Source organism: Saccopteryx bilineata, chromosome 3 (genome assembly GCF_036850765.1).
Source record: "Saccopteryx bilineata isolate mSacBil1 chromosome 3, mSacBil1_pri_phased_curated, whole genome shotgun sequence".
NCBI classification, from domain to species: Eukaryota; Metazoa; Chordata; class Mammalia; order Chiroptera; family Emballonuridae; genus Saccopteryx; species Saccopteryx bilineata.
In genome coordinates, this window is record NC_089492.1 from 309,662,808 (window position 1) to 309,688,619 (window position 25,812).

Sequence of the window (25,812 nt, forward strand, 5' to 3'; positions counted from 1 at the left end):
GACCTGAGGTACCTGGATGTGTATCTTGTTCTGTCTTCTCCAAGGTGTCTCTGTAGCTTTCCAGAAAATTCCCTTTTATCCTAAGCTAGTGTCAGTGGGTTCTTTGCATCAAAAATAATTCTAAAACTAGTATGCTGGGGGAGCTCATGGGAACAGCTGACATGATGGGAACATTTACACCATGGAAATTGGCACAAGTTCCTCACCAGGGCTCTTTATTCAGGAGAGCTATTGTGTTTTATTTTATACCAGCACACCGGATTCCAAGGCAAAGCATAGGCAGAGAATGTCAAAAAACAGGAGCTGCCTGATGGAGAAGAACAGAAGAAACAGGAAGCCCTGCTGTCCTGTCCTGGGCTTCTCAAAGTCCCCTTTATCTGTTTCACAAACACTGTGTTGTACTGAAGCCAGCCCACCAGGCTGCTGAATCACAGAACTAAAGTGACCTCCGAGAGACTAAAAGTTACTGCTTCCTCCCACCCTTAGAAGCAGAGCCAAGGTTGGTCAGAATTTATTTGAGGTCATGGAAACCAAAATAAGAGGAAAACTTCAGCCTTCTGGAGTCTGCTTGGAGTCCAATTCTTCTCCGTCCAAGATCAAGTGGGTGGCACTCAGGCGTCAGTCACCCATGGGCAGCCACAGGGCCTTGGTTCGTGCTGCCCGAAGCTCTAGCTCTGGGCCTGCCCCTTCAGCCTCCTGATTCCAGGCCCGTGGGAAGCCCATGTTCACCCACACGGGCTTCAGGTTTCCTGCTGAGGCCCATTCCACAAACTGGGAGCCCTGGCATGGAGACAGGGGACCGGTGTTTACTCCAGTTCTGTAACCAGCAGCTGCTTCCTTGGCAACAAGAACTATTACTGAGAAGGGACGTGAGGGCTTGACCTCGGCCCTGTGGCTGTAATGCTCAGCTCTTGGCAAGCAAACCTTCCAGATGTTGAGGGAAATGGGGCTGACCTTTGTGGCTAGGGGACTTCCGTCCAATGAGCAGCTCATGTTCCAGTGGGGCCTGAGGTTTTTGCTGACAAGGAGTCCCCAGGAAATTTAAAGAGGGTAGACTATGGGCTTCTAACTCTGTTGCTAGGATGTGGTCCTTAGCAATAGGTTGTCCAGTAAGATAAGGTCTTTGCGCTAGGTAAGTTCTCAGGCCCTTGTTGCTAAGCACATCCTCTTCCTTAGCAACTAGGGTGCTAAAGGGACAGGCCCTTCAGAACCTGGTTGGCAAGGAGTTTCCCCCCTTAGCAATGGAAGTTTGTTTTTTGTGTTATTTTTTTGTGGCAGAGACAGAGAGAGTCAAAGAGAGGGACAGATACGGACAAACAAACAGGAACGGAGAGAGATGAGAAACATCAATTCTTCGTTGCGGTTCCTTAGTTGTTCATTGATTGCTTTCTCATATGTGCCTTGACCGGGGGGCTACAGCAGACCGAGTGACCCCTTGCTCAAGCCAGCGACCTTGGGCTCAAGCTGGTGAGCCATGCTCAAACCAGATGAGTCCACACTCAAGCTGGCAACCTCGGGGTCTCGAACCTGGGTCCTCCGCGTCCCAGTCCAGTGCTCTATCCACTGCACCACCGCCTGGTCAGGCTGCAATGGAAGTTTTAAGGGGGAAGAGCCATGTTCTCAGAAAAAGAAGAGCCAGAAGATGTGAAAACAAAGGGTACCTGGGCAGATCCAAAATACCACAGGGCCTGGACATCCTGGTGCAAGGCCAGGCAGCGAGTCAGGTGGTCCCGATCTCCTGTCACCACGTTCACGAGGCCCCCTGGCAATAAGGTGGCTATATCCTAGGGGGCAGAGAGAATGGGCCATGCAGGGTTGGGAGGGAAGGAGTCTGAGACCCTGAGGGCAGTAGGGGCAGGGTAGTGAGCATCTGGGGCAGTGGCACGGGTCACCCAGAAGAAATGGGACTGCAGTTCCGACTAGTGAAGGTTTGTGGTCTAAAGAACATGGTCACTGGATCTAGAGGAGTTGAAGACTTGGATTCTTGGACTGGGATTACCAAGGGGTGAGGAGGAGAGCCTCTCCCTGTAGGCCTTGGGCACCTATCATCCGTCTGTTGCCCCAGGGGCTGCTGGAAGTAGCAGCAGGCAGGCAACCATACCTGGCAGACCTCCAAGGCGGGGATGGGACAAGTACCGCTGGGCACCAACACCACGGTGTTACCATAGGCCAAGGCAGGGGCCAGTAGGGACACGAAGGCAAGCAGGGGCCACGTGTCTGGGCACACAATAGCCAGTACCCCCAGTGGCTCCCGAAGTCGGAGCACAGGGCCTCTCAGCTCAGCAACCTGCAGGGACAGGTGGGAGGTCATGGGTGTGGCAGAGGTACCTGACTGCCCTCCATTACCCGTCCCTTTCCTCCTCACATCCCATCTTCCCTTTTCCATAACAACTCCAATAACAATATAACCAGGTGATGGTTCAGAGCCAAATGGCCAGGGTTCAAGCCCCAGCTCTACTATTTATTAGCTGTGCGACACCACACAAGTTACTTAACCTCTCTGGGCCTTAGTTTCTCATCTTCAAGTAAGGATAATAATAGTACCTACCTCAGATATTTGCGGTTAAAATGAAATGAGCTAATGTGTGTAGAGGGCTCAGAATCTGGCCCATGGGTTTGTTTGTGTGTACATTAAAAATAACACTTTATAGCCTGACCAGGCTGTGGCACAGTGGATAGAGCGTTGGACTGGGATATGGAAGGTCCCAGGTTCGAGACCCCGAGGTCACCAGCTTGAGCGCTCATCTGGCTTGAGCAAAAGCTCACCAGCTTGGACTCAGGGTCGCTGGCTCCAGCAAGGGGTTTACTCAGTCTGCTGAAGGCCCGCGGTCAAGGCACATATGAGAAAGCAATCAATGAACAACTACGAAGTTGCAACGCGCAACGAAAAACTAATGATTGATGCTTCTCATCTGTCTCTATTCCTGTCTGTCTGTCCCTGTCTATCCCTCTGACTCTCTCTCTGTCTCTGTAAAATAAATAAATAAAAATAAAAATAAAAATAAAAACTGTTTATTAAAAAAAAAAAAAACAAACCCCACTTTATAGCCTGACCAGGCAGTGGCGCAGTGGATAGAGCGTCAGACTGGGGTGTGGAGGACCCAGGTTCGAGACCCCGAGTTCGCCAGTTTGAGCATGGGCTCATCTGGTTCAAGCAAGGCTCACCAGCTTGAGCCCAAGGTCACTGGCTTGAGCAAGGGGTCACTAGATCTGCTGTAGCCCCCTGGTCAAGGCACATATGAGAAATCAATTGATGAACAACTAAGGAACTGCAACGAAGACTTGATGTTTCTCATCTCTCTCCCTTCCTGTCTGTCTGTCCCTCTCTCTGACTCTCCCTTGTCTCTGCCACAAAATAAAATAAAATAACACTTTATAACTGACGTTCACTACACTGCACATATATATTTTTTTTTTACAGAGACAGAGAGAGTCAGAGAGAGGGATAGACAGGGACAGACAGACAGGAACGGAGAGAGATGAGAAGCATCAATCATTAGTTTTCCATTGCGCGCTGCAACACCTTAGTTGTTCATTGATTGCTTTCTCATATGTGCCTTGACCGTGGGCCTTCAACAGACCGAGTAACCCCTTGCTGGAGCCAGTGACCTTGGGTTCAAGCTGGTGGGCTTTTGCTCAAGCCAGATGAGCCCACGCTCAAGCTGGCGACCTCGGGGTTTCGAACCTGGGTCCTCTGCATCCCAGTCCGACGCTCTATCCACTGCACCACCGCCTGGTCAGGCTGCACATATTTTAAAGGGATTTGATAAGTTTTGACATATGCATATACCCGGGAAACCACCACCACAATCAAGATCATAAAGTTCATCCCCAATACTCCTGTGCCCCTTTGTGGTCCTTCCCCCCAACGCCTACTTGAACCTTCTCTGTCCTCAGACAACCACTGACCTTTTTCTACCTATAGATTAAGTGCTCTCTCTCTCTCTTTCTACACACACACACACACACACACACACATACATATATATATATTTTTTGAGAGAGACGGAGGGACAGATAGGGACAGACAGGAAGAGATGAGAAGCATTAATTTTTCGTTGCGGCACCTTAGCTGTTCATTGATTGCTTTCTCACATGTATCTTGACGGGGAGGGCTACAGAAGAGCAAGTGACCCCTTGCTCAAGCCAGCGACCGTGGCTCAAGCAAATGAGCCTGCGCTCAAACCTCAGGGTTTCAAACCTGGGTCCTCTGCGTCCCAGTCCAATGCTCTATCCACTGTGCCCCCCGCCTGGTCAGGCTATATATATATTTTTTATTTTACTTAATTTTTAGAGAGAGGAGAGAAAAAGAGAGAGAGAGAGAGAGAGAGAGTAGAAGCTGGAAGCATCAACTCGTAAAAGTTGTTTACTGTGTGTGCCTTGACCAGGCAAGTCCAGGGTTTCGAATTGGCCACCTCAGCATTCCAGGTTGAATCTTTATCCCACTGCACCACCACAGACCAGGTTAATCTGTATTTTCTAGAATTTTCTAGATGTGGAACCACACCGTCTACGTCCTTTTCCATCTAACTTCTTTCCCTCAGCACAGTTGCTTGGAGGTTCACCCGTGTGGTGGTGTGTTCGCACCCTCTGATTGCCAAGTAGGATTCCACTGTGAGGAGGTGCCATACTTTGTTTATCCACTAACCTACTGAGGGACATCTGGGTTGCTTTGAGTTTTTACTACCATGAGAAATGCTGCTATAAACATTTGTGCATAATTCCTATGTGGATATATGCTTCCATTTCTCTTGGGTTAAAACCTAAAAATTAAATTTATCGAGATAAGTACTCGGGAATCATAGCTGGGTTATATGATGAGTGTTTCACTTTTGAGGAAACTGTCAAACTGTCTTCCAGAATAGCTGTCCCGTTCACATGCCTACTAGCAGGGTACAGACCTCCAGTCCCTCTACACTGGCGACTGAGAATCCGGAGGGATATCTCAAGTGTTGAGGCCCCCTGAGGAGCAGGGCCTCTCAGCCCTACCGATGCTGGGCTCACCAGCCCAGAGCACCAGAGCCAGAAAGAGGTGCCCACAGAATACCTGACTGAAAACCAGCAGGGACTCTGCCGCTTGGGGAGAAGGAAGGCTGCTGGAAGCCCAGGCACCCTCTAACGGCCGGCACACAAACTCGCTCGCAGGCTCTCGCCCTGCGCTCCAGCGTGAGGACGGTGGCTGAGTTGGTGTCATTCAGGGGAGACTGAGTAGTGTGGTTTCAAGGCAAGAACTGGAGAAATAGAGTCCAATGCCCCTGTGTTGTGTCCTCCTACCGCACAGCCCACAGGTGCCATCTTTCTCCGGGTCAAGCACTCCCCTCCATGGCATTAGCCTGATGAGCTGCAGTAGCTCCACCCTGAGGCCCCACCCTAACCAATTCAAGCAACCCAGAGGCTCTGCAGCAGCAGCAGCAGCAACCAGCCCAGAGCACACGGCAGTCCTTCTTTAAAAATTCTCAAGGAGGACCTGACCGGGTGGTGGCATCGGACTGGGATGCAGAGGACCCAGGTTCAAGACCCCAAGGTCGCCAGCTTGAGCGCGGGCTCATCTGGTTTGAGCAAAGCTCACCAGCTTGGACCCAAGGTCGCTGGCTCAAGCAAGGGGTTACTAGGTCTGCTGTAGCCCTACAGTCAAGGCACATATGAGAAAGCAATCAATGAACAATTAAAGTGCCACAACGAAAAACTGATGATTGATGCTTCTCATCTCTCTCCATTCCTGTCTGTTTGTCCCTATCTATCTCCCTCTCTGTCTCTGTAAAAAAATTAAATTAAATTAAAAAAAAATTCTCAAGGAGGCCCTGGCTGGTTGGCTCAGCGGTAGAGCATCAGCCCAATGTGTGGAAGTCCTGGAGTGTTTTGAAGTCCTGGGTTCAATTCCCAGCCAGGGAACATAGGAGAAGCACCCATCTGTTTCTCCATTCCTCCCCCTCTCCTTTCTCTTTGTCTCTCTCTTCCCCTTCCCCTCCCGCAGCCAAAGCTCCACTGGAGCAAAGTTGGCCCAGGCGCTGAGGATGGCTCCATGGCCTCTGCCTCAGGCACTGGAATGGCAACAGGGCAACGCCCCAGACAGGCAGAGCATTACCCCCCGGTGGGCATGCCGGGATGTATCCCGGTCGGGCACATGCAGGAGTCTGTCTCTCTGCCTCCCACTTCTCACTTCAGAAATATACAACAACAAAACAAAAATCTCAAGGAATTCTGGTAAAGCTCAAGGTGGGGAGGAGTGGTGATACCAGAGGCACATAAACAGAAATTGAGTTGTTTGGCTTCAAGATGAGGCTGTCTCTCTGCATGGCCAACAGGTGCTACCTTTACTGTGTTAAGCACTCCACCCACTGGCCAAATCTTAATCTGCTTTAGCCTGGTGAACTCTACTAACTTCACCCTTATGACTCCTGGAGACCCTGACCCTCTGCATAGATCTGAAGGCCCTGGTGAGTGGCTGCTGGCATTGGTGTTCCCTGAGGGCTTTCACTGAGTGGTCTCAGAGCCAGCATTGGTGCTAAGTTTGAAATTGTATTAACCTGGTGAATACCGATCACACCAACGCATGACTCCCCAAGAAACTGACTCACACAACTCATGTACCACCTGAGGCTCTTTCAGAGGCTAAGCCTAAAGGACAATTTGCAAGTGATGGTGGATCTCAGGGTGCCCTGGGCCTGGCACTGGTGGTAGCCAGCCTCAGCTCCCAGCTCGGCCCCTCTTACATGCATCCTGGCCCAGCACAGGAAGGTACCAATCATGAATTGCTTTCTAGCTCTTAACAGGTAGCCCAGAGGTGGTCACAGGCAGCGTCTAACATTGATCTGCACTAAAGTTCCTCCCAAGAGGCCCCAGAACCAAGATATCTGGTGGCTGGCTTTGGACTACAACAGAGCACCACCTGATTAGCTCCACAAGTGGCACACCCAAAGGGAGGTCTCAGCACCAGACCTTGCTGTGGTGAATTCCACTTTGTGGGGTCAGCCCCCACACAGCTGCTTTTATTTACTGTGGTTGTAGCCAATCCTCACAGCCAGCCACCCTGAGGGTCAACCCCACCCACAGATGTGCCAACAGCTATCAAAGCTCACCTACAACAGGAGGGCACACATAACCCATACAGGGGACAAACCTGGAGTACCAGGCTCAGGTGATCAGAGAGACTAAGCCATTGGGCTCCACAGGCCACCTATAACATAAAGCCACTCTACCAAGACTGGGAGATGCAGATCTACCTAATACACACACAAAAAAACCCCAAAGATAGGTAGCCAACATGAGAGACAAAGAACCATGCCCAAATGAAAACAAGAGAAATCCCCAGAAAAATAACTAAATAAAATGGAGGCAAGCAATCTACCAGAATCAGAGCTCAAAACAATGGTTTTAAGGATGCTCAAGGGCATGACTGGTGGTGGTGCAATAGATATTGACCTGAAATGCTGAGGTCTCGGGTTCAAAACCCCAAAGTCGCCAGCTTGAGCACGGGCTTAACTGGCTTGATCGCAGGCTCACTAGTATGAGTGCCGGGTCGCTGGCTTGGTGTGGGATCAACAACAGGATACCATGGTTGCTGGCTTGAGCCCAAAGGTCGCTGGCTTGAAGCCCAAGATTTCTGGCTTGAGCAAGGGGCCACTGGTGTGGCTGGAGCCCCCCAGACAATGCACATATAAGAAGTAATAAATGAACAACTAAAGTGCCACAACCACAAGCTGATGCTTCTCATCTTTCTCCCTTCCTGTCTCTGCCCCCCCTCTTTTTTTTTACATGTTTATATATTTTTTGATTTCTTAATTTTAGAGAGGAGAGAAAAAGAGAGAAGGGGGAGGAGCAGGAAGCATCAACTCCCATATGTGCCTTGACCAGGCAAGCCCACGGTTTTGAACCTGCGACCTCAGCATTCTAGGTTGATGCTTTATCCACTGCACCACCAGAGGTCAAGCTCTCTCTATCTCTTAAAAAAAAAAGTTAGGGAGCTCTTTCCACCATCTTTCCGTGCCGCCATAATGGTGCGCATGAATGTCCTGGCCGATGCTCTCAAGAGTATCAACAATGCCGAGAAGAGAGGCAAACACCAGGTTCTCATTAGGCCGTGCTCCAAAGTCATCGTCCGGTTTCTAACTGTGATGATGAAGCATGGTTATATTGGCGAGTTTGAAATTATTGATGACCACATGGCTGGGAAAATTGTTGTGAACCTCACAGGCAGGTTAAACAAGTGTGGAGTAATCAGCTCCAGATTTGATGTGCAACTCAAAGATCTAGAAAAATGGCAGAACAACCTGCTTCCGTCCCGTCAGTTTGGTTTCATTGTACTGACAACCTCAGCGGGCATCATGGACCATGAAGAAGCAAGATGAAAACACACAGGAGGGAAAATCCTGGGATTCTTTTTCTAGGGATGTAATACATATATGCAAATAAAATGCCTCAAAGGAAAAAAGTTAGGGAGAACTTCAATAGCATAAAAGAGGTCATAGAATCCATAAAAAAGTAACAGTCAGAAATGAAGAATACATTAACTGAAATGAAGAATATACCAGAAAGAATCAACAGATTAGGTGAAGCAGAGAATGGAGTCAGGAATTTGGAAGACAAGGTAGCAGAAAACATCCACTCAAAGGCAAACAGAAAAAAGAATTTTAAAAATGAGGATCGTTTAATGAACCTCTGGGACAACATCAAGCATAACAACATCTGCATCATAGAAAAGAGAGAACGAGGGACAGAGAGCCTATTTGAAGAAACAATGACTGAAAACTTCCTTAACCTGATGAAGGAAAAAGACATACAAGTCCAGGAAATGCAAAGAGTCCCAAACAAGATGAATCCAAAGAGGTTCACACCAAGACACATCATAATTAAAATGGCAGCCTGGCTGGGCGGTGGCGCAGTGGATAGAGCATCAGACTGGGATGTGGAAGACCCAGATTCGAGACCCCGAGGTCACCAGCTTGAACGTGGGCTCATCTGGTTTGAAAAAAAAAAAATAGCTCACCAGCTTGCATCCAAGGTCAATGGCTTGAGCAAGGGCTTACTCAGTCTGCTGTAGCCCCACAGTCAAAGCACATATGAGAGGGCAGTCAATGAACAACTAAGATGCCACAACGGAAAAGCTGATGATTGATGCTTCTCATCTCTCTCCGTTCTTCTCTGTCTGTCCCTATCTATCCCTCTCTCTGACTCTCTCTCTCTGTCACTGTAAAAGAAATAAATAAATAAAAAATGGCAAAGGTTAAAGACAAAGAGAAATATCTTTTTTTTTTTTTTTTGTATTTTTCTGAAGCTGGAAACGGGGAGGCAGTCAGACAGACTCCCGCATGCGCCCGACCGGGATCCACCCAGCACACCCACCAGGGGGCGATGCTCTGCCCATCCGGGGCATCGCTCTGTCGTGACCAGAGCCACTCTAGCGCCTGGGGCAAAGGCCACAGAGCCATCCTCAGTGCCCGGGCCATCTTTTGCTCCAATGGAGCCTCGGCTGCTGCGGGAGGGGAAGAGAGAGACAGAGAGGAAGGAGAGGGGGAGGGGTGGAGAAGCAGATGGGTGCCTCTCCTGTGTGCCCTGGCCGGGAATCGAACCCGGGACTTCCGCACGCCAGGCCGACGCTCTACCACTGAGCCAACTGGCCAGGGCCCAAAGAGAAATATCTTAAAAGCAGCATGAGAAAGACAGTTACCTACAAGGGAACTTCCATAAGACTGTCAGCTGATTTTTTTTTTAATTTTTTTTTTTTTACAGGGACAAAGAGAGAGTCAGAGAGAGGGACAGATAGGGTCAGACAGACAGGAACGAAGAGAGATGAGAAGCATCAATCATCAGTTTTTTGTTGCGACACCTTAGTTGTTCATTGATTGCTTTCTCATATGTGCCTTGACCATGGGGCTACAGCAGACCGAGTAACCCCTTGCTTGAGCCAGCGACCTTGGGTCCAAGCTGGTGAGCTTTTGCTCAAGCCAGATGAGCCCATGCTCAAGCTGGCGACGTCGGGGTCTCAAACCTGGGTCCTCCGCATCCCAGTCTGACGCTCTATCCACTGCGCCACCACCTGGTCAGGCTGTCAGCTGATTTCTTAACAGAAATCTTTCAGGCCAGAAGGGATTGGCACAAAATATTTAAAGTGACAGAAAGCAAGGACCTATAACCAAGACTACTCTACCCAGCAAGGCTATCATTTAAAATGGAAGAACAGAGGCCTGGCCACTTGGCTCAGTGGATAACAGCATCAGCCCGGATGCAGATATCCCGGATTCATTCCTCGCTTAGGGCACATATGAGAAGCAAACATCTGCTTCTCTTACCCTAGCTCTCCCCCTTTTCTTCCTCTCCCCCTCTTGCAGCCAGTGACTTGATTCATGTGAGTATTGGCCTCAGGCACTGAGGAGAGCTCAGTTGCTTAGAGCATTAACCCCAGACAGGGGTTTCCAGGTGGATCATGGTTGGGGTACATGCAGGAGTCTGTCTCACTATCTCCCCTCTTCTCACTTGAAAAAAAAAATTAAAGATGAGATAAAGAGTTTCCCTGACAAGAAAAAGCTATAGGAGTTCATCACCACCAAACCAGTATTACATGAAATGTTAAAGGGACTTCTTTTTTTTTTTTTTTTTTTTGTATTTTTCTGAAGCTGGAAACGGGGAGAGACAGTCAGACAGACTCCCGCATGTGCCCGACCGGGATCCACCCGGCACGCCCACCAGGGGCGACGCTCTGCCCACCAGGGGGCGATGCTCTGCCCCTCGGGGCGTCACTCTGCCACGACCAGAGCCACTCTAGCGCCTGGGGCAGAGGCCAAGGAGCCATCCCCAGCGCCCGGGCCATCTTTGCTCCAATGGAGCCTTGGTTGCGGGAGGGGAAGAGAGAGACAGAGAGGAAGGAGAGGGGGTGGAGAAGCAAATGGGCGCTTCTCCTGTGTGCCCTGGCCGGGAATCGAACCCGGGTCCCCCGCACACCAGGCCGACGCTCTACCGCTGAGCCAACTGGCCCGGGCCAAAGGGACTTCTTCATGAAGGAAAAAAAACATCACACTCAACAGAGAAACTAAAAAACATTTCCCTTAAAATCAGGAACAAGAGAGGAATTCCATTTTACTGAAAGTCCTAGCCACAGTAATCAGACAAGGAGAAGAAATACAAGGCATTCAGATTGGAAAGGAAGAAGAGAAACTGTCACTATTTGCAGTTAACATGATATGATATATATAGAACTGTAAAGATTCTACCAGAATCTACTAGGACTGAAAATGAATTTAGTAAAGTACCAGAATACAAAATTAATACTCAGAAATTGGTTGCATTTTTAAAAAGTTTGTTTGTTTGTTTATTTATTTATTTATTTTTGTGACAAAGACAGAGAGAGGGACAGATAGGAAGGGAGAGAGATGAGAAGCATCAATTCTTCATTGTGGCATCTTAGTTATTCATCTATTGCTTTCTCATATGTGCCTTGACTAGGGGGCTACAGCAGACTGAGTGACCTGTTGCTCAAGCCAGTGACCTTGGGCTCAAGCTGGTGAGCCTTGCTCAAACCAGATGAGCCCGCACTCAAGCCAGCAACCTAGGCGTTTGAAACCTGGGTCCTCTGTGTCCCAGTTCGATGCTCTATACACTGTGCCACAGCCTGGTTAGGCCAAAAGTTTATTTATTGATTTCAAGAAAGAGGAGAGAGAAAAGGAGAGAGACAGACAGAAACATCGATCTGTTCCTATATGTGCCCTGACTGGGGATCGGAGCCACAACCTTTGTATATCAGGATGATGCTCCAACCAACTGAGCCATTTGGCCTGGGCTTGTCTGCATTTTTATACACCAATAATAAGCTTTTAGAAAAAGAAGCTTTAAAAAATCCCATTTACAATTGCACCCTCCCAAAAAAACTCTAAAAATAAATTTATCCAAGGATGTAAAAGATTTGTACTCAGAAAATTATGAGACACTGAAGAAAGAAAATGAAGAAGAGACAAGTAAATAGAAGCATATACCATATTCATGGATAGAAAAATTAACATTATTAAAATGTCATACTACCCAAAGTAATCTATTCAATTTGATCCCTATCAAAATACCAATAGCATTTTTTCAAAGAACTAGAACAAACAACCTAAAAAGTTATATGGAATGACAAAAGACCATGAATAGCCACAATCTTGAGAAAGAAGAACAAAGTTGGACGTATCATGCTACCTGATATCAAACTATATTACAAGGCTATAGTAATCAAAACAGCATGATACTGGTATAGTAACAGACATATAGATCAATGGAACAGAATAGAGAGCTCAGAAATGAATCCAAGCTTATAAGGTCAATTAGTATATGACAAAGAAGGCAAGAACATACAACGGGGTAAAAATAGTCCATTCAATAAATAGTGTTGATAAAATTGTACAGATATATGCCAAAATATGAAACTAGACCACCTTCTTATACCACATACAAGAATAAACTCAAAATGGATTAAAAACTCAAATGTAAGACTCGAAACCATAAAACTCCTGGAAGAAAACACAGGCAGTAAGCTCTCTGACATTTCTCTTAGCCATATTTTTCCTGATATATCTTTTCAGGAAAGGGAAACAATATAAAAAATAAACAAATGAGGCCCTGGCCGGTTGGCTCAGCGGTAGAGCGTCGGCCTAGCGTGCGGAGGACCCGGGTTCGACCCCAGGCCAGGGCACATAGGAGAAGCGCCCATTTGCTTCTCCACCCCTCCGCCGCGCCTTCCTCTCTGTCTCTCTCTTCCCCTCCCGCAGCCAAGGCTCCATTGGAGCAAAAGATGGCCCGGGCGCTGGGGATGGCTCTGTGGCCTCTGCCCCAGGCACTAGAGTGGCTCTGGTCGCAACATGGCGACACCCAGGAGGGTCGCAACATGGCGACGCCCAGGATGGGCAGAGCATCGCCCCCTGGTGGGCAGAGCGTCGCCCCCTGGTGGGCGTGCCGGGTGGATCCTGGTCGGGCGCATGCGGGAGTCTGTCTGACTGTCTCTCCCTGTTTCCAGCTTCAGAAAAATGCGAAAAAAAAAAAAAAAAAAAAAAGAAAACAGTATGGAAAAAAAAAATAAACAAATGAAACTAAAAAGTTTTGCATATTGAAGGAAACTATCAACAAAATGAAAGACAACCTACTGTATGCGAGAACATATTTCCCAGTGATACATCTGATAAGATGTTACTATCCAAAATTTACAAAGAACTCATACAATTGAACATCAAAAAACCCAGCTAATTCAATTAAAAAGTAGGCACAGGGCCTGACTGGTGGCGGTGCAGTGGATACAATATCAACCTGGGATGCTGAGGACCCAGGTTCAAAACCTGGAGGATGCTGGCTTGAGCATGGGATCATCAAAATAACCCTTTGGTTGCTGGCTTGAGCCCAAAGGCTGCTGGCTTGAAACCCAAGGTCACTGGCTCAGCTTGAAACCACAGGTCAAGGCATGTATGAGAAGCAATGAATGAACAACTAAAGTGATGCAACAATGAGTTGACATGTCTCATCTCTCTTTTTCTCTCATGCAAAAAAATAAAATAAAATATTTTTAAATGGGCAAACCAGGTGGTGACGCAGTGGATAGAAAGTTGGACTGGGATGCAGAGGATCCAGATTCGAGACCCCGAGGTCACCAGCTTGAGTGCGGGCTCATCCAGCTTGAGCACAGACTCACCAGCTTGAGCGCAGGGTCACTGGCTTGAGTGTGGAATCATAGACATAACCCTATGATTGCTGGCTTGAGCCCAAATGTTGCTGGCTTGAAGTCCAAGGTCGCTGGCTTGAAGCCTAAGGTCACTGGCTTGAGCCCAAGATCGTTGGCTTGAGCAAGGGGTCACTCGCTCTGTTGTAGACCCCTGGTCAAGACACATATAAGAAAGCAATCAAGCCTGACCAGGCAGTGGCGCAGTGGATAGAGCATCAGACTGGGATGCAGAGGACCCAGGTTCAAGACCCTGAGGTCATAAACTTGAGCACAGGCTCATCTGGTTTGAGCATAGCTCACCAGCTTGGACCCAAGGTCGTTGGCTGAAGCAAAGGGTTACTCGGTCTGCTGAAGGCCCATGGTCAAGGCACATATGAGAAAGCAATCAATAAACAACTAAGGTGTCACAAAGAAAAACTGGTGATTGATGCTTCTCATCTCTCTCCGTTCCTGTCTATCTGTCCCTATCTATCCCTTTCTCTGACTCTTTCTATCTCTGTAAAAAAAAGAAAAAGAAAAGAAAGCAATCAATGAACAATGAAGGAGCTGCAAAAAAAGAACTGATGCTTCTCATCTATCTCCTTTCCTTCTTGTCTGTTCCTATCTGTCCCTTTCTCTGTCTCTGTCACATACAAAAAAAGGGCAGAGGATCTAAATAGACACTTCTCCAAAGAGGACACACAGATGGCCAATAGACACATAAAAAAAAACAACTTAACATCACTAATGATCAGGAAATGCAAATTAACAGCACAATGAGATATACCTCACACCTGTCAGAATGGCTCTCATTAATAAATAAACAGGCCCTGGCCGGTTGGCTCAGCGGTAGAGTGTCGGCCTGGCGTGCGGGGGACCCGGGTTCGATTCCTGGCCAGGGCACATAGGAGAAGCGCCCATTTGCTTCTCCTCCCTCCCCTCCTTCCTCTCTGTCTCTCCCTTCCCCTCCCACAGCCAAGGCTCCATTGGAGCAAAGATGGCCCGGGCGCCCCAGGCGCTAGAGTGGCTCTGGTCGCGGCAGAGCGACGCCCTGGAGGGGCAGAGCATCGCCCCCTGGTGGGCAGAGCGTCGCCCCTGGTAGGCGTGCAGGGTGGATCCCGGTCCGCGCATGCGGGAGTCTGTCTGACTGTCTCTCCCTGTTTCCAGCTTCAGAAAAATAAAATAAATAAAGAAATAAACAAACGAACAAACAAGTGTTGACAAGAATGCAGAGGAAAGGGAAGCCTAATGTACTTTTATATGATTTTTTTTTTTTTTACAGAGACAGAAAGTCAGAGAGAGGGATAGACAGGGAGAGACAGGAACGGAGAGATGAGAAGCATCAATCATTAGTTTTTCGTTGCGTGTTGCAACACCTTAGCTGTTCATTGATTGCCTTCTCATATATGCCTTGACCACGGGCCTTCAGCAGACGAGTAACCCCTTGCTTGAGCCAGCGACCTTGGGCTCAAGCCAGTGAGCTTTTTTTCTCCAACCAGATGAGCCTGTACTCAAGTTGGAGACCTCGGGGTCTCGAACCTGGGTCTTCTGCATCCCAGTCCGACGCTCTATCCACTGCGCCACCGCCTGGTCAGGCCTTAATGCACTTTTGGGAATGCAGATTGGTGCAGTCACTAAGGAAAACAGTAAGGAAGTTCCTCAAAAAATTAAAAATAGAACTGCCTTATGACCTGGCGATTCCATTTATGGGTATATACTCAAAGAAACCCAAAACACTAATTTGAAGATATATCAACCTTTATGTTCATTGCAGTGATATTTACTAAGATATGAAGGCAACCCAAGTGTCCATCATTAGATGAGTGGATGAAAAAGTGGTGGTACGTATACATACAACAGAATAGTACTCAGCATGAAAAAGAATAAAATGTTACCATTTGTGAGAACATGGATGAACCTAGAGAGTATTATGCTAAGTGAAATAAGTCAGTCAGAGAAAGACAAATGCCATATGATTTCACTTATATGTGGAATCTAAACAACAAAATAAATGAACAAACAAAATAAAAATAGACTCAAAGACACAGAAAACAGGGTTGCTAGAGGGAAGATTAGAGATCTGGGGGAAAAGCTAAGGAGATTAAGAAGTACAAATTTACATAACAGTCACAGGAAGGCTCAGGCCGGGTACCTCAGTTGGTTAGAGCATCGTCTAGATATGCCAAGGTGGCAGTTTCAATACCCATTCAGGGTACATACAAGAATCAACCGATGGCCCTGGCCAGTTGGCTCAGTGGTAGAGCGTCGACCTGGCGTGCAGAAGTCCCGGGTTCGATTCCCGGCCAGGGCACACAGGAGAGGCGCCCATCTGCTTCTCCACCCCTCCCCTTCTCCTTCCTCTCTGTCTCTCTCTTCCCCTCCCGCGGCTGAGGCTCCATTGGAGCAAAGATGGCCCGGGTGCTGGGGATGGCTCCTTGGCCTCTGCCCCAGGCGCTAGAGTGGCTCTGGTTGCGACAGAGCGATGCCCCGGAGGGGCAGAGCATCGCCCCCTGGTAGGCAGAGCGTTGCCCTTGGTGGGCGTGCCGGGTGGATCCCGGTCGGGCTCATGCGGGAGTCTGACTGTCTCTCCCTGTTTCCAGCTTCAGGAAAAAAAAAAAAAAAGAATCAACCGATGAATGCATAAATAACTAGAACAACAAACTGACGTTTCTCTCTCACTCTCCCTCTCTCTCTCCCCAATCAATCAATCAATAAAAATGAAGAACTTTTTTTTTTTTTAAGTGAGAGGAGGGGAGATACAGAGACAGACACGCCCTGACCAGGATCCACCTGGCAACCCCTGTCTGGAGCCAACGATTAAATCAACTGAGCTATTTTTAGTGCCTGAGGCTGACGCACTTAAACCAATTGAGCCATCCTCAGCACCTTGGGCTGACTCTTGAACCAATTGGGCCACTGGCTGTGGGAGAGAAGGTGGAGAATGAGGGAGAGAGACGCAGATGGTTGATTCTCCTGTGTGCTTTGACCAGGGATCAAACCTGGGATGTCCATATGTTTGGCTGACACTCTAGCCACTGAGCCACAGGCCAGGGCCAAGAAAGAACTCTTGAACTCACCAATAAATCTAATTATAAAGGCTTAAGAACGTTACAATTCACTTCACTCTAGAGATATGAATGGCAAACAGGCACATGAAAAGATGCTCAGCACCACTAAAGACTGTATATACACCACTAAAGACTGATCATTAGGGAAATGCAAACTGAAGCCACAATGAGGTATAATCCCATACCTATGAAAATAGCTAAAAAAATTACTTTAAAGTTTTTATTTGTGTTTGACCAGGTGGTGGCACAGTGGATAGAGCATCAGCCTGGGATGCTGAGGACCCAGGTTCGAAACCCCAAGTTTGCTGCCTTGAGTGCAGGCTCATCTGGCTTGAGCACGGGATCGCTGGCTTGAAACCCAATGTCGCTGACTTGAGCAAGGGGTCACTGGCTCAGCTGGAGCCCCCAGGGTCAAGGCACATATGAGAAGCAATCAGTGAACAAGTAAGGTGCTGCAACTACATATGAGTTGATACTTCTCATCTCTCTCCCTTCCCATCTGTTTGTTCCTATCTGTACCCCCTTCTTGCTAAAAAATAAAATAAAAAATTATTTGTTGATTTTACAGAGAGAAGAGGGGGGTAGCAGGAAGTATCAACTCATAGTTGCTTCTTTTTAGTTGTTCATCAATTGCTTGATTACTTGTTGTATATGCCTTGACCAAGAAGCTCAGGGTTTCAGCTTTAGAACCTGTGACCTAAGCATTCCGGGTCAATGCTTTACTCACTACGCCACCACAGGTCAGACAGAAAAATGGCTAAATTTTTTTTTTTTTTTTTTACAGAGGCAGAGATAGACAGGGACAGACAGACAGGAATGGAGAGAGATGAGAAGCATCAATCATCAGTTTCTCGTTGCGCGTTGCGACTTTTTAGTTGTTCATTGATTGCTTTCTCACATGTGCCTTGACCGCGGGCCTTCAGCAGACCGAGTAACCCTCTGCTGGAGCCAGTGACCTTGGGTCTAAGCTGGTGAGCTCTTTGCTCAAGCCAGATGAGCCTGCGCTCAAGCTGGCGACCTCGGGGTCTCGAACCTGGGTCCTTCCGCATCCCAGTCCAATGCTCTATCCACTGCGCCACCACCTGGTCAGGCAAATGGCTAAAATTTTAAATAAAAATTGGTATTTCTAAAATGTTGGTGAGGATATATAGAGAAAATTAAACACATATTGCTGGTGGATAGCAAAATGATACAGCACTTTGAAAAACTGTTTAGTGGTTTCTCATGAAATTAAATATTCAGGTATCACAAAATTTAGCAATCTGATTCCTAGGTATTTACTCAAGAGCAGTAAAAACATATTAAAAAAAAACAAACACGGCCCTGGCCGGTTGGCTCAGTGGTAGAGCGTTGGCCTGGCGTGCATAAGTCCCGGGTTCGATTCCCGGCCAGGGCACACAGGAGAAGCGCCCATCTGCTTCTCCACCCCCCCCTCCTTCCTCTCTGTCTCTCTCTTCCCCTCCCGCAGCCGAGGCTCCACTGGAGCAAGGATGGTCGGGCGCTGGGGATGGCTCCTCGGCCTCTGCCCCAGGCGCTAGAGTGGCTCTGGTCGCAACAGAGTGACGCCCCGGAGGGGCAGAGCGTCGCCCCCTAGTGGGCAGAGCGTCGCCCCCTGGTGGGTGTGCCGGGTGGATCCCGGTCGGGCGCATGCGGGAGTCTGTCTGACTGTCTCTCCCTGTTTCCGGCTTCAGAAAAATACAGAAAAAAAACCCCCACAAAAAAAAAAAACCACGCCTGACCAGGCGGTGGCGCAGTGGATAGAGCGTCGAACTGGGATGCGAAAGACCCAGGTTCGAGACCCTGAGGTCGTCAGCTTTGAGCCCAGCTCATCTGGCTTGAGCAAAAGCTCACTGGCTTGAGCCCAAGGTCGCTGGCTCGAGCAATGGGTTACTCGGTTTGCTTAAGGCCCGCGGTCAAGGCACATATGAGAAAGCAATCAATGAACAACTAAGGCGCCACAACAAAAAACTGATGATTGATGCTTCTCATCTCTCTGCGTTCCTGTCTGTCCCTATCTATCCCTCTCTGTCTCTAAAAATAAAAAATAAAAAATAATTTTTTAAAAAAAGGAAAAAACTTAGCCCTGGTGCCAGATAGCTCAGTTGGTTAGAGTGTTATTCTGAAGTACAGAGGTTGCTGGTTTGATTCCTGGTCAGGGCACATACAGGAATAGATCAATGTTCCTGTTTCACTCTCTCTCACTCTCTCCCTTCCTCTCACTCAAAAGTCAATTAAGCCTGACCTGTGGTGGCACAGTGGATAAAGTGTCAACCTGGAAATGCTGAGGTCGCCGGTTCGAAACCCTGGGCTTGCCTGGTCAAGGCACATATGGGAGTTGATGTTTCCAGCTCCTCTTTCCCTCTCTCTCTCTTTTTCTCTCTCTCTCTGTCTCTCCCTCTCCTCTCTAAAATGAATAAATAAAAATTTTAAAAAAGTCAATTAAGAATAAAGCAACCCACATATTCATACAAAGGCATATATACAAATTGCTTATTCATCAAAGCCAAAGGCTAGAAATACTCCCCTTTCTAGCAACTAGTAAATGCAGGAAGAAATATGGTAAACACATAGCAGACTACTATTCAGCAATAAAAAGGAATATAGTGGGGAAGAGAAAGAGATATAGTGATATATGCAACATGGCTGAATCTTGTTTTTTTTTTTTTTTTGTAACAGGAACAGAGAGAGTCAGAGAGAGGAATAGACAGGGACAGATAGACAGGAACAAAGAGAGATGAGAAGCATCAATCATTAGTTTTTCGTTGCAAGACCTTAGTTGTTCATTGATTGCTTTCTCATATGTGCCTTGACCATGGGCCTTCAGCAGACCGAATAACCCCTTGCTCAAGCCAGTGACCTTGGGTCCAAGTTGGTGAGCTTTTGCTCAAACCAGATGAGCCCGCACTCAAGCTGGGGACCTCAGGGTCTCAAACTTGGGTCTTCTGCATCCCAGTCCGATGCTCTATCCACTGCACCACCGCCTGGTCAGGCAACATGGCTGAATCTTAAAGCAATGAAAGACACCAGACACAAAGCAAGCCATAAGATGATTCCTCTTACGATCCCCTGGAAAAAGAATATTATAAGATCTGACACTAAAAATTCAGAAAGTTTAGTGGTTGCCAAGCACTTGGAGTGGGGGGAAGAAGATTGGCCACAAAGGGACAAGGGAAACCCTCTGGGGTGATGAAAATGTTGTGTACTGATTGGGATTATATAAAAGTATATATTTGTCAAACTTCACCAAACTGTACATCTGAGATGATATAGTTTATATACATATTATACCGAAGTTAAAGCTGAACTTTAAAAACTGTCAAATAAAAAAGAAAATCATAAAAATAAAAATAAAAAGAAAGAAAATCATGGCTACAACCCAGTAAATTGATTTCATGGCTCAGTCATTCATTACTAACAATTTGAAACCCTAATGTGAGATAGGCCATATGCCCATTATACAGATGAGGAAATTGAGATACAGGGAGAGGTAAGGTTACTTGCTGGTGATCACAACTTGAGCCCCAGGTCTGGCTCATTCTAGAGTCTTTGTTTGGTCCTACTCCAGACTGCGCCCCTGTCTGCCCTCCAATAGACCCCTCTCACCTGCAGGCTGTGGCTCTGGGCCTGGGCTCGGGCCCCCCAGGCCCGAAGCCGCCCGATGCTCAGCTCCACCTCCGCCTTGGCAGCCTTGGCCTCTGCTCCGTCTCTCTCCAGCCTCGAGGTCAATGTGGACTCCCGACGCTCCAGGGCAGCTGCCAGTGCCCACAGCAGGGCTGCCCGGGCCCCTGGTGACTGGCCCACCCAGCTGTGGGTGGACAGTGCACATGGAAGACTGGAATCCTGGTCCTGGCTCTTCCCAGGGGGCCTTCCTCCTTATCATGGGGGCCAAAGCCCTATAGCTCATTTGCCCAAGAAGAATGAGGGGCTAGACCCATATTCCATCAACCATGGGAGCTTAACCTCCAGAGTACCGGCCCTCGAGGTCTAGACCCCTTGGGGGTCCCAGGCTACCCTCTCTGATATCTCAGAACTCCTGGGTTTTCTTGCGTGAGCCCACTTACCCAGGAGCAGCCTGGTGAGCAGCCTCCACGGCACCTCGGATGTCCTTGGCTCCGCCCTCAGCCACATAGCCATGGAGATGGCCCTGAGAGTCCTGGATGGGCCTGGAGCTCCGGGACCCAGGAGCCTGGAAACGGCCCCCCACGAAGAGCCCATAAGGGGGCGCTGGGCTGGAGGAGGATGAAGCATAAAGGTGTGTTCTGCTAGAACCCCATGAGCCACCCCATTGGATGGACCACTCCAGCTCCCAAGAGGACTCTGGGTAACCCCAAGTTCTTGGCCCCACAAGGCTCTGGGAAATCACAGACCTTCCTTGAGCAGAACTGAGGCTCCAATGATGATGAGTATGAGGTCATAAGACCAGAATGAAATTCTCAGAGGGACTCAGTGACCCCTCGATGGCTCTCATGAACCCCACTTCAGCCCAGGGGGAGCCTGCCACAACTGCCCTTCGCCCCTCCCCCACCCCCAGGGAGGGAGTTGCAGCCCCTGGAACAGCACACCTGGGACCTGTTTCAGGCCCAGCTGGTAGGGTTGAGGGGACAACAAGGCCAAAGGTGTCATAGTTCAGATCCTTGGAAAGGTAGGGCAGCCGAGCAGCAGCTCCTGAGGGTCGCAGATATTCATACAGACCCTGTGAGAAGAACAGTGTCAAAGGGACGTAAGGTGAGCACAAAGTCGATGAAGGGTGGCTGTGGGTGGGGATGGGGCGCACTCACATCTAGGCCCCCATGCCAGGATGACCCGTTCTCCCTGCAGCCACCTGTGGGCACCGCAGGGTCTCTGAGGCTGTGGGCATTGATCCAGACCGTGCCCACCCGGAGCCTATGGGGAGACAGGAATGTCAGAGAGAAAAACAACAAGTTGAGGGTGTGGTGAGTCAGAGCAGCTGGGGGAGAGAGACCCAGAAAGAGATGGAGACATGAAGACCAAAGCGTGGGCCATCCCAACAGGCCGGCGGCTGTGCCCCTGGTGGGTGCCGACTGACCCGTAGCCCAGCTCCAGGGCCTGCCCCAGCCTCTCGCTCCACACACTGGCACTGCCTCCTCGGGGCGTCCCGTTGGCCATGGCCAGTGCCTCCTTGGCTGTGCGGAATGGGGAGGCCACGACCAGAGGCCATGGCACCTGGAAGGGTGATGAGAGAGTTCAAGCAGTCTGGCCAGCCCCTTCCTCCACACCCCACCCATCAGGGGCTGGCATCCAGCCATCAGCAGCCCCCGACCCAGGCCAGATGGTCACCCAGGGGCCTCCCTTTGCTGCTGCCCAGTTGTCTGGGTGCAGATAGATGGATGGAATAGGGTTTCTTGGACCCAAAGGGGCTCACCTCTGCCTGGGTACATGGGGAGGCTGGGGCCAGGTCAGAGATCAAGGTGGGGGGAAAGAACGGGCTGTCTGAGGGCACATCACCAGCCTGGAACACCTGGGGAAGAAGAAGAGACTTAGAAGTCCACTCCTAGGTGTCTCCTCCCAAGAACCCAGAAGTCCAGGCTTCCAGCCCCTCCTCCCTCAAGCCCAGGTCCTTTCTCCCCCGGCCCCCTGGAGCCAGCACCCCTAGCTCACCTGTGCACCCTGGCTCTGGGCCTCCTGCACATAAAGCTGGGCCAGGTCGTGTGCAGCTGCCCCTCGGGCCCCCATGTCCACGGCCCCGTCCAGCCCCCGGCCTACCCGAAGCCGCGCCATCCGCGCCTGGAGTCGCCGTACTGTCTCATCCCACACAGACTCCTGGATGAGAAGCCGGAGGCCTCCCTGTTAGGGAAAGGGATGTCAGGGTAGGCAAACTCAGGGCCCATGTCAGGGGTGGGGGATAGGTCCCCACAGAGGGCTGAGACTCAGGGACACACACGCAGAGATCAAAGGAGGGTCAAGGAGACATGGCCAAGGACCCTGGAGACTCTCCGAGGCCCCAGACCCTGGGTGGAAGGTGGAGTGCAGAAAGGTGGTGATTCAGAGTCAAGGCGGAGGCTGGAAAACCAGGGACATCAACACTGAGAATGACAAGGAGTTCTACAGGACAAGAGGCACAGGCCCCACCCCTGAATGACCAGGAAAGACAGGAAGATTCAGAAATCTGAGGAGATGAGGAGTCCCACACATGCAATGGGGTCAACACAGCTTTGGGACACCAAGAACTGAAAATTAAAATAAACAGAAACACAGGGCCCCAAGGTCTGGAGACAGACATGCATGGTCCAGGACATGAGGGGACCAGAGCATGGGTCTTACTGGGCTGCGGTCAGACCAGGCTGCATCCACGATGCCCTCCACGGCAGAGTCCACATCCGCCGCCTCCGTCAGCAGCAGCAGCGACTCGGTCCCCAATGCCAGGCCCAGCTCGGGACCCGTGCCTGCCAGGATCCGCCGAAGGACACGTCCTTCCTAAGGGTCCGCCACCGCAAGGTTCAAGCTGGGGAAAAATCCTTCTGGCCCCCAGCCATGTCTGTCACCCTCTCAGCCCTAAATATACCTCGACGGCTCCGCAAAAGGCCACCTTCTGGACTCCAGGTTGGGAGGCCAGGACAGGTCCCAGGGAGGCAGGGCCACTGATCACGTTGAGAATTCCTGGAAATGGGCCTAACTCCCCTGCCAGCTGGGCCAAGAGGAGGGGTGTCGGGGACGCCGGGGGCACGAGGATCACCACAGTGCAGCCTGGGGATGGCAGGCAGCTCAAGGACCCAGGAGCCCCGCCCCCACCCCCTCTTCCCTCAGACCAAGGTGTCCCAGCCTCCAGCCCCCTCCTCCCTCAGACCAAGGTGTCCCAGCCCCTAGCCCCCTCCTCCCTCAGACCAGGGTGTCCCAGCCTCCAGCCCCCTCCTCCCTCAGACCACGGTGTCCCAGCCCCTAGCCCCCTCCTCCCTCAGACCACGGTGTCCCAGCCTCCAGCCCCCTCTTCCCTCAGACCAGGGTGTCCCAGCCCCTAGCCCCCTCTTCCCTCAGACCAGGGTGTCCCAGCCTCCAGCCCCCTCCTCCCTCAGACCAAGGTGTCCCAGCCCCTAGCCCCCTCCTCCCTCAGACCAAAGAGTCCAGGCACCCAGCCCATCATTTACCTACAGCCAGGGCCGGGCAAATCCTCCACATCATCTCAAGGAAGGAAAACGTGGGTGACAAGATGAGACCAATTACTCCTGCAAGTACAAATGAGGCAACTGAGACAGGCCCTGTTGGATGGTGATGGAGGAAGGGACTGAAGGCAAGGGCTCCTGCTTCTCACCCATAGGCTCCCAGCCTGCCAGCGCCTCCTCCTGGATGTGTGCCTGAACTGCATGGTACTGCAGGAGCTGCTGGGCCAGCGGGACATCCCTGTCTCGAACTTCTCGGACAGCCCGCCCAGTAACCAGGGACTCCAGGGTCCACATCAGCCGCTGGTGCTTCTGGATCATCTTGGCCAGCCTGTGGAGAAAGCAAGGGGGGTGATTTCCCAGTGCCCTTGGCTTGATGAGTCTTGGAACACACACTATACACCTGGACTACAATAATCCCTACGAACCCCTGGGACAATCTTACTATATATTAGGGGTGGAGGACACCAGAGATTTATGGGAAATGTAGTCCAGGAAACAAAACCTGAGGCTGCTATCCAAAGATTTTGGCCACCTCTAACCCCCACAGGTGCTGGGGCTTAACTTTAATTTCAGTTACTTTTAGGAATGGTATCTTTGTCTCTAGATGTCCCAGGAATGTGCTGGAAAATGGGCTTTGGCACTCTATCAGTTCCAATGAGCAGCAGAGAAACAGAACTCAGATGAGCCCCAAGGATATTCTGGGAAATAGAGGCTTTGTTACTACTAGTCCCAGTGAATAGTGGGACGTAGACCTTTTAGCCACTAAAGGTCCTAAGGCATGCTGGGAATATGAGCCTTAGTGGCCAATGAATTCAGTGGAATGCTGGGAACTAGACTCTGTTCTCAAGTCCTTCCCCATGTCCTGTGGTCCGCTCCTCAACTGCATCACCTGGTCAGGTGCTGGGCCCGAGAGGCTCCGGGGAGTCCACTCCAGTTCGCCAGTGCCGTCTTGGCTGCCTCTGTGGCTGCTGCCACATCCTCAGCCTGCGCCTCGAGGCACCTGGCCAAGCTCTCTCCTGGGGAGAAGACAGGCAGACCCAGATCAAAGAGGGAAGCTGTGTCATGTCAGAACTGGAGGGGGCTGAGATTTCCAGGACTGGGAGTAGGCACTAAAGGTGGTCCCCAGCTCTGCTGAGGGCCTCAGTTTTATCATCTGACAAATGGGGATAAATTTATTGGTCATTGCTCTGACTGCCTCCCAAAGGTAAGAAAAGGATTTTAGTAGGTGGTGACTTTAAAATCATCCACAGGGACTTGGGACCATATTAGAATAATTATTATCAGGAGGAACCAGAACTTAGCCTCCTACTCCCATCGGTTGCTTCCTGCCCTCAGGGCCCTGAACAAAGGGAACAGGGTGTCTTTGGTGGGTATGACTGGGGGTATGGATGCCTGTCCCTCCCCTAATGACTGGGGGATACCACATACCTGTGATGGGATCCTGGCAAGGCACTGAATTCCTGTTTTCTGGCTTTAACCACTTTCCATTTACATAGTGACCCAAGCACCGGTCCTGGGTGTCCAACCAGGCCTAGGGGAGGTGGAGACAGTTTGGAAAGGGGTCTGGGAGGCAGCTAGGGAGTTCAATTCCAACCTTGTGTCCTCTGGGTGGGGGACACTTGCCCCCTTCACCCCATCAGTTAAATTTTTTCCTGTGTCGGTAGAAAATACCCATCAACATAAGAGGCATAACAGATATTCACTTTTTTTTTTTTTTTAACAGAGACAGAGAGAGAGTCAGAGAGAGGGATAGATAGGGACAGACAGAGAGGAAGGGAGAGAGATGAGAAGCATCAATAATCAGTTTTCCATTGTGACACCTTAGTTATTCATTGATTGCTTTCTCATATGTGCCTTGACCGTGGACCTTCAGCAGACCGAGTAACCCCTTGCTTGAGCCAGTGACCTTGGGTCCAAGCTGGTGAGCTTTGCTCAAACCAGATGAGTCCGCGCTCAACCTGGCGACCTC

General features: G+C 49.8%; 2 protein-coding genes across 2 annotated transcripts in view; one reads left to right on the forward strand and one right to left on the reverse strand.

Annotated features, from left to right (window-relative positions):
* Nucleotides 1–495: 495 nt before the first annotated feature.
* The window catches only part of ALDH16A1 (aldehyde dehydrogenase 16 family member A1), a 30,261-nt gene continuing 4,944 nt past the window's right edge, over nt 496–25,812 (reverse strand). The window contains exons 2-17 of the mRNA XM_066271571.1: nt 25,272–25,374; nt 24,733–24,859; nt 23,993–24,171; nt 23,829–23,906; nt 23,249–23,430; nt 23,008–23,160; nt 22,345–22,530; nt 22,109–22,204; nt 21,773–21,909; nt 21,504–21,609; nt 21,288–21,418; nt 20,787–20,954; nt 20,329–20,530; nt 2,102–2,287; nt 1,662–1,784; nt 496–780 (exon numbers count right to left, since the gene is read on the reverse strand). Coding sequence (XP_066127668.1) covers nt 619–780; nt 1,662–1,784; nt 2,102–2,287; nt 20,329–20,530; nt 20,787–20,954; nt 21,288–21,418; nt 21,504–21,609; nt 21,773–21,909; nt 22,109–22,204; nt 22,345–22,530; nt 23,008–23,160; nt 23,249–23,430; nt 23,829–23,906; nt 23,993–24,171; nt 24,733–24,859; nt 25,272–25,374 — 2,319 coding nt within the window. The 3' untranslated portion in view covers nt 496–618. The remainder of the gene's footprint in view (nt 781–1,661; nt 1,785–2,101; nt 2,288–20,328; nt 20,531–20,786; nt 20,955–21,287; nt 21,419–21,503; nt 21,610–21,772; nt 21,910–22,108; nt 22,205–22,344; nt 22,531–23,007; nt 23,161–23,248; nt 23,431–23,828; nt 23,907–23,992; nt 24,172–24,732; nt 24,860–25,271; nt 25,375–25,812) is intronic.
* LOC136329290 (small ribosomal subunit protein uS8-like) lies at nt 7,970–8,425 on the forward strand. Its single transcript, XM_066265270.1, has one exon. The coding sequence runs from the start codon at nt 7,995–7,997 to the stop codon at nt 8,346–8,348; it is 354 nt and encodes a 117-aa protein (XP_066121367.1). The 5' UTR covers nt 7,970–7,994; the 3' UTR covers nt 8,349–8,425.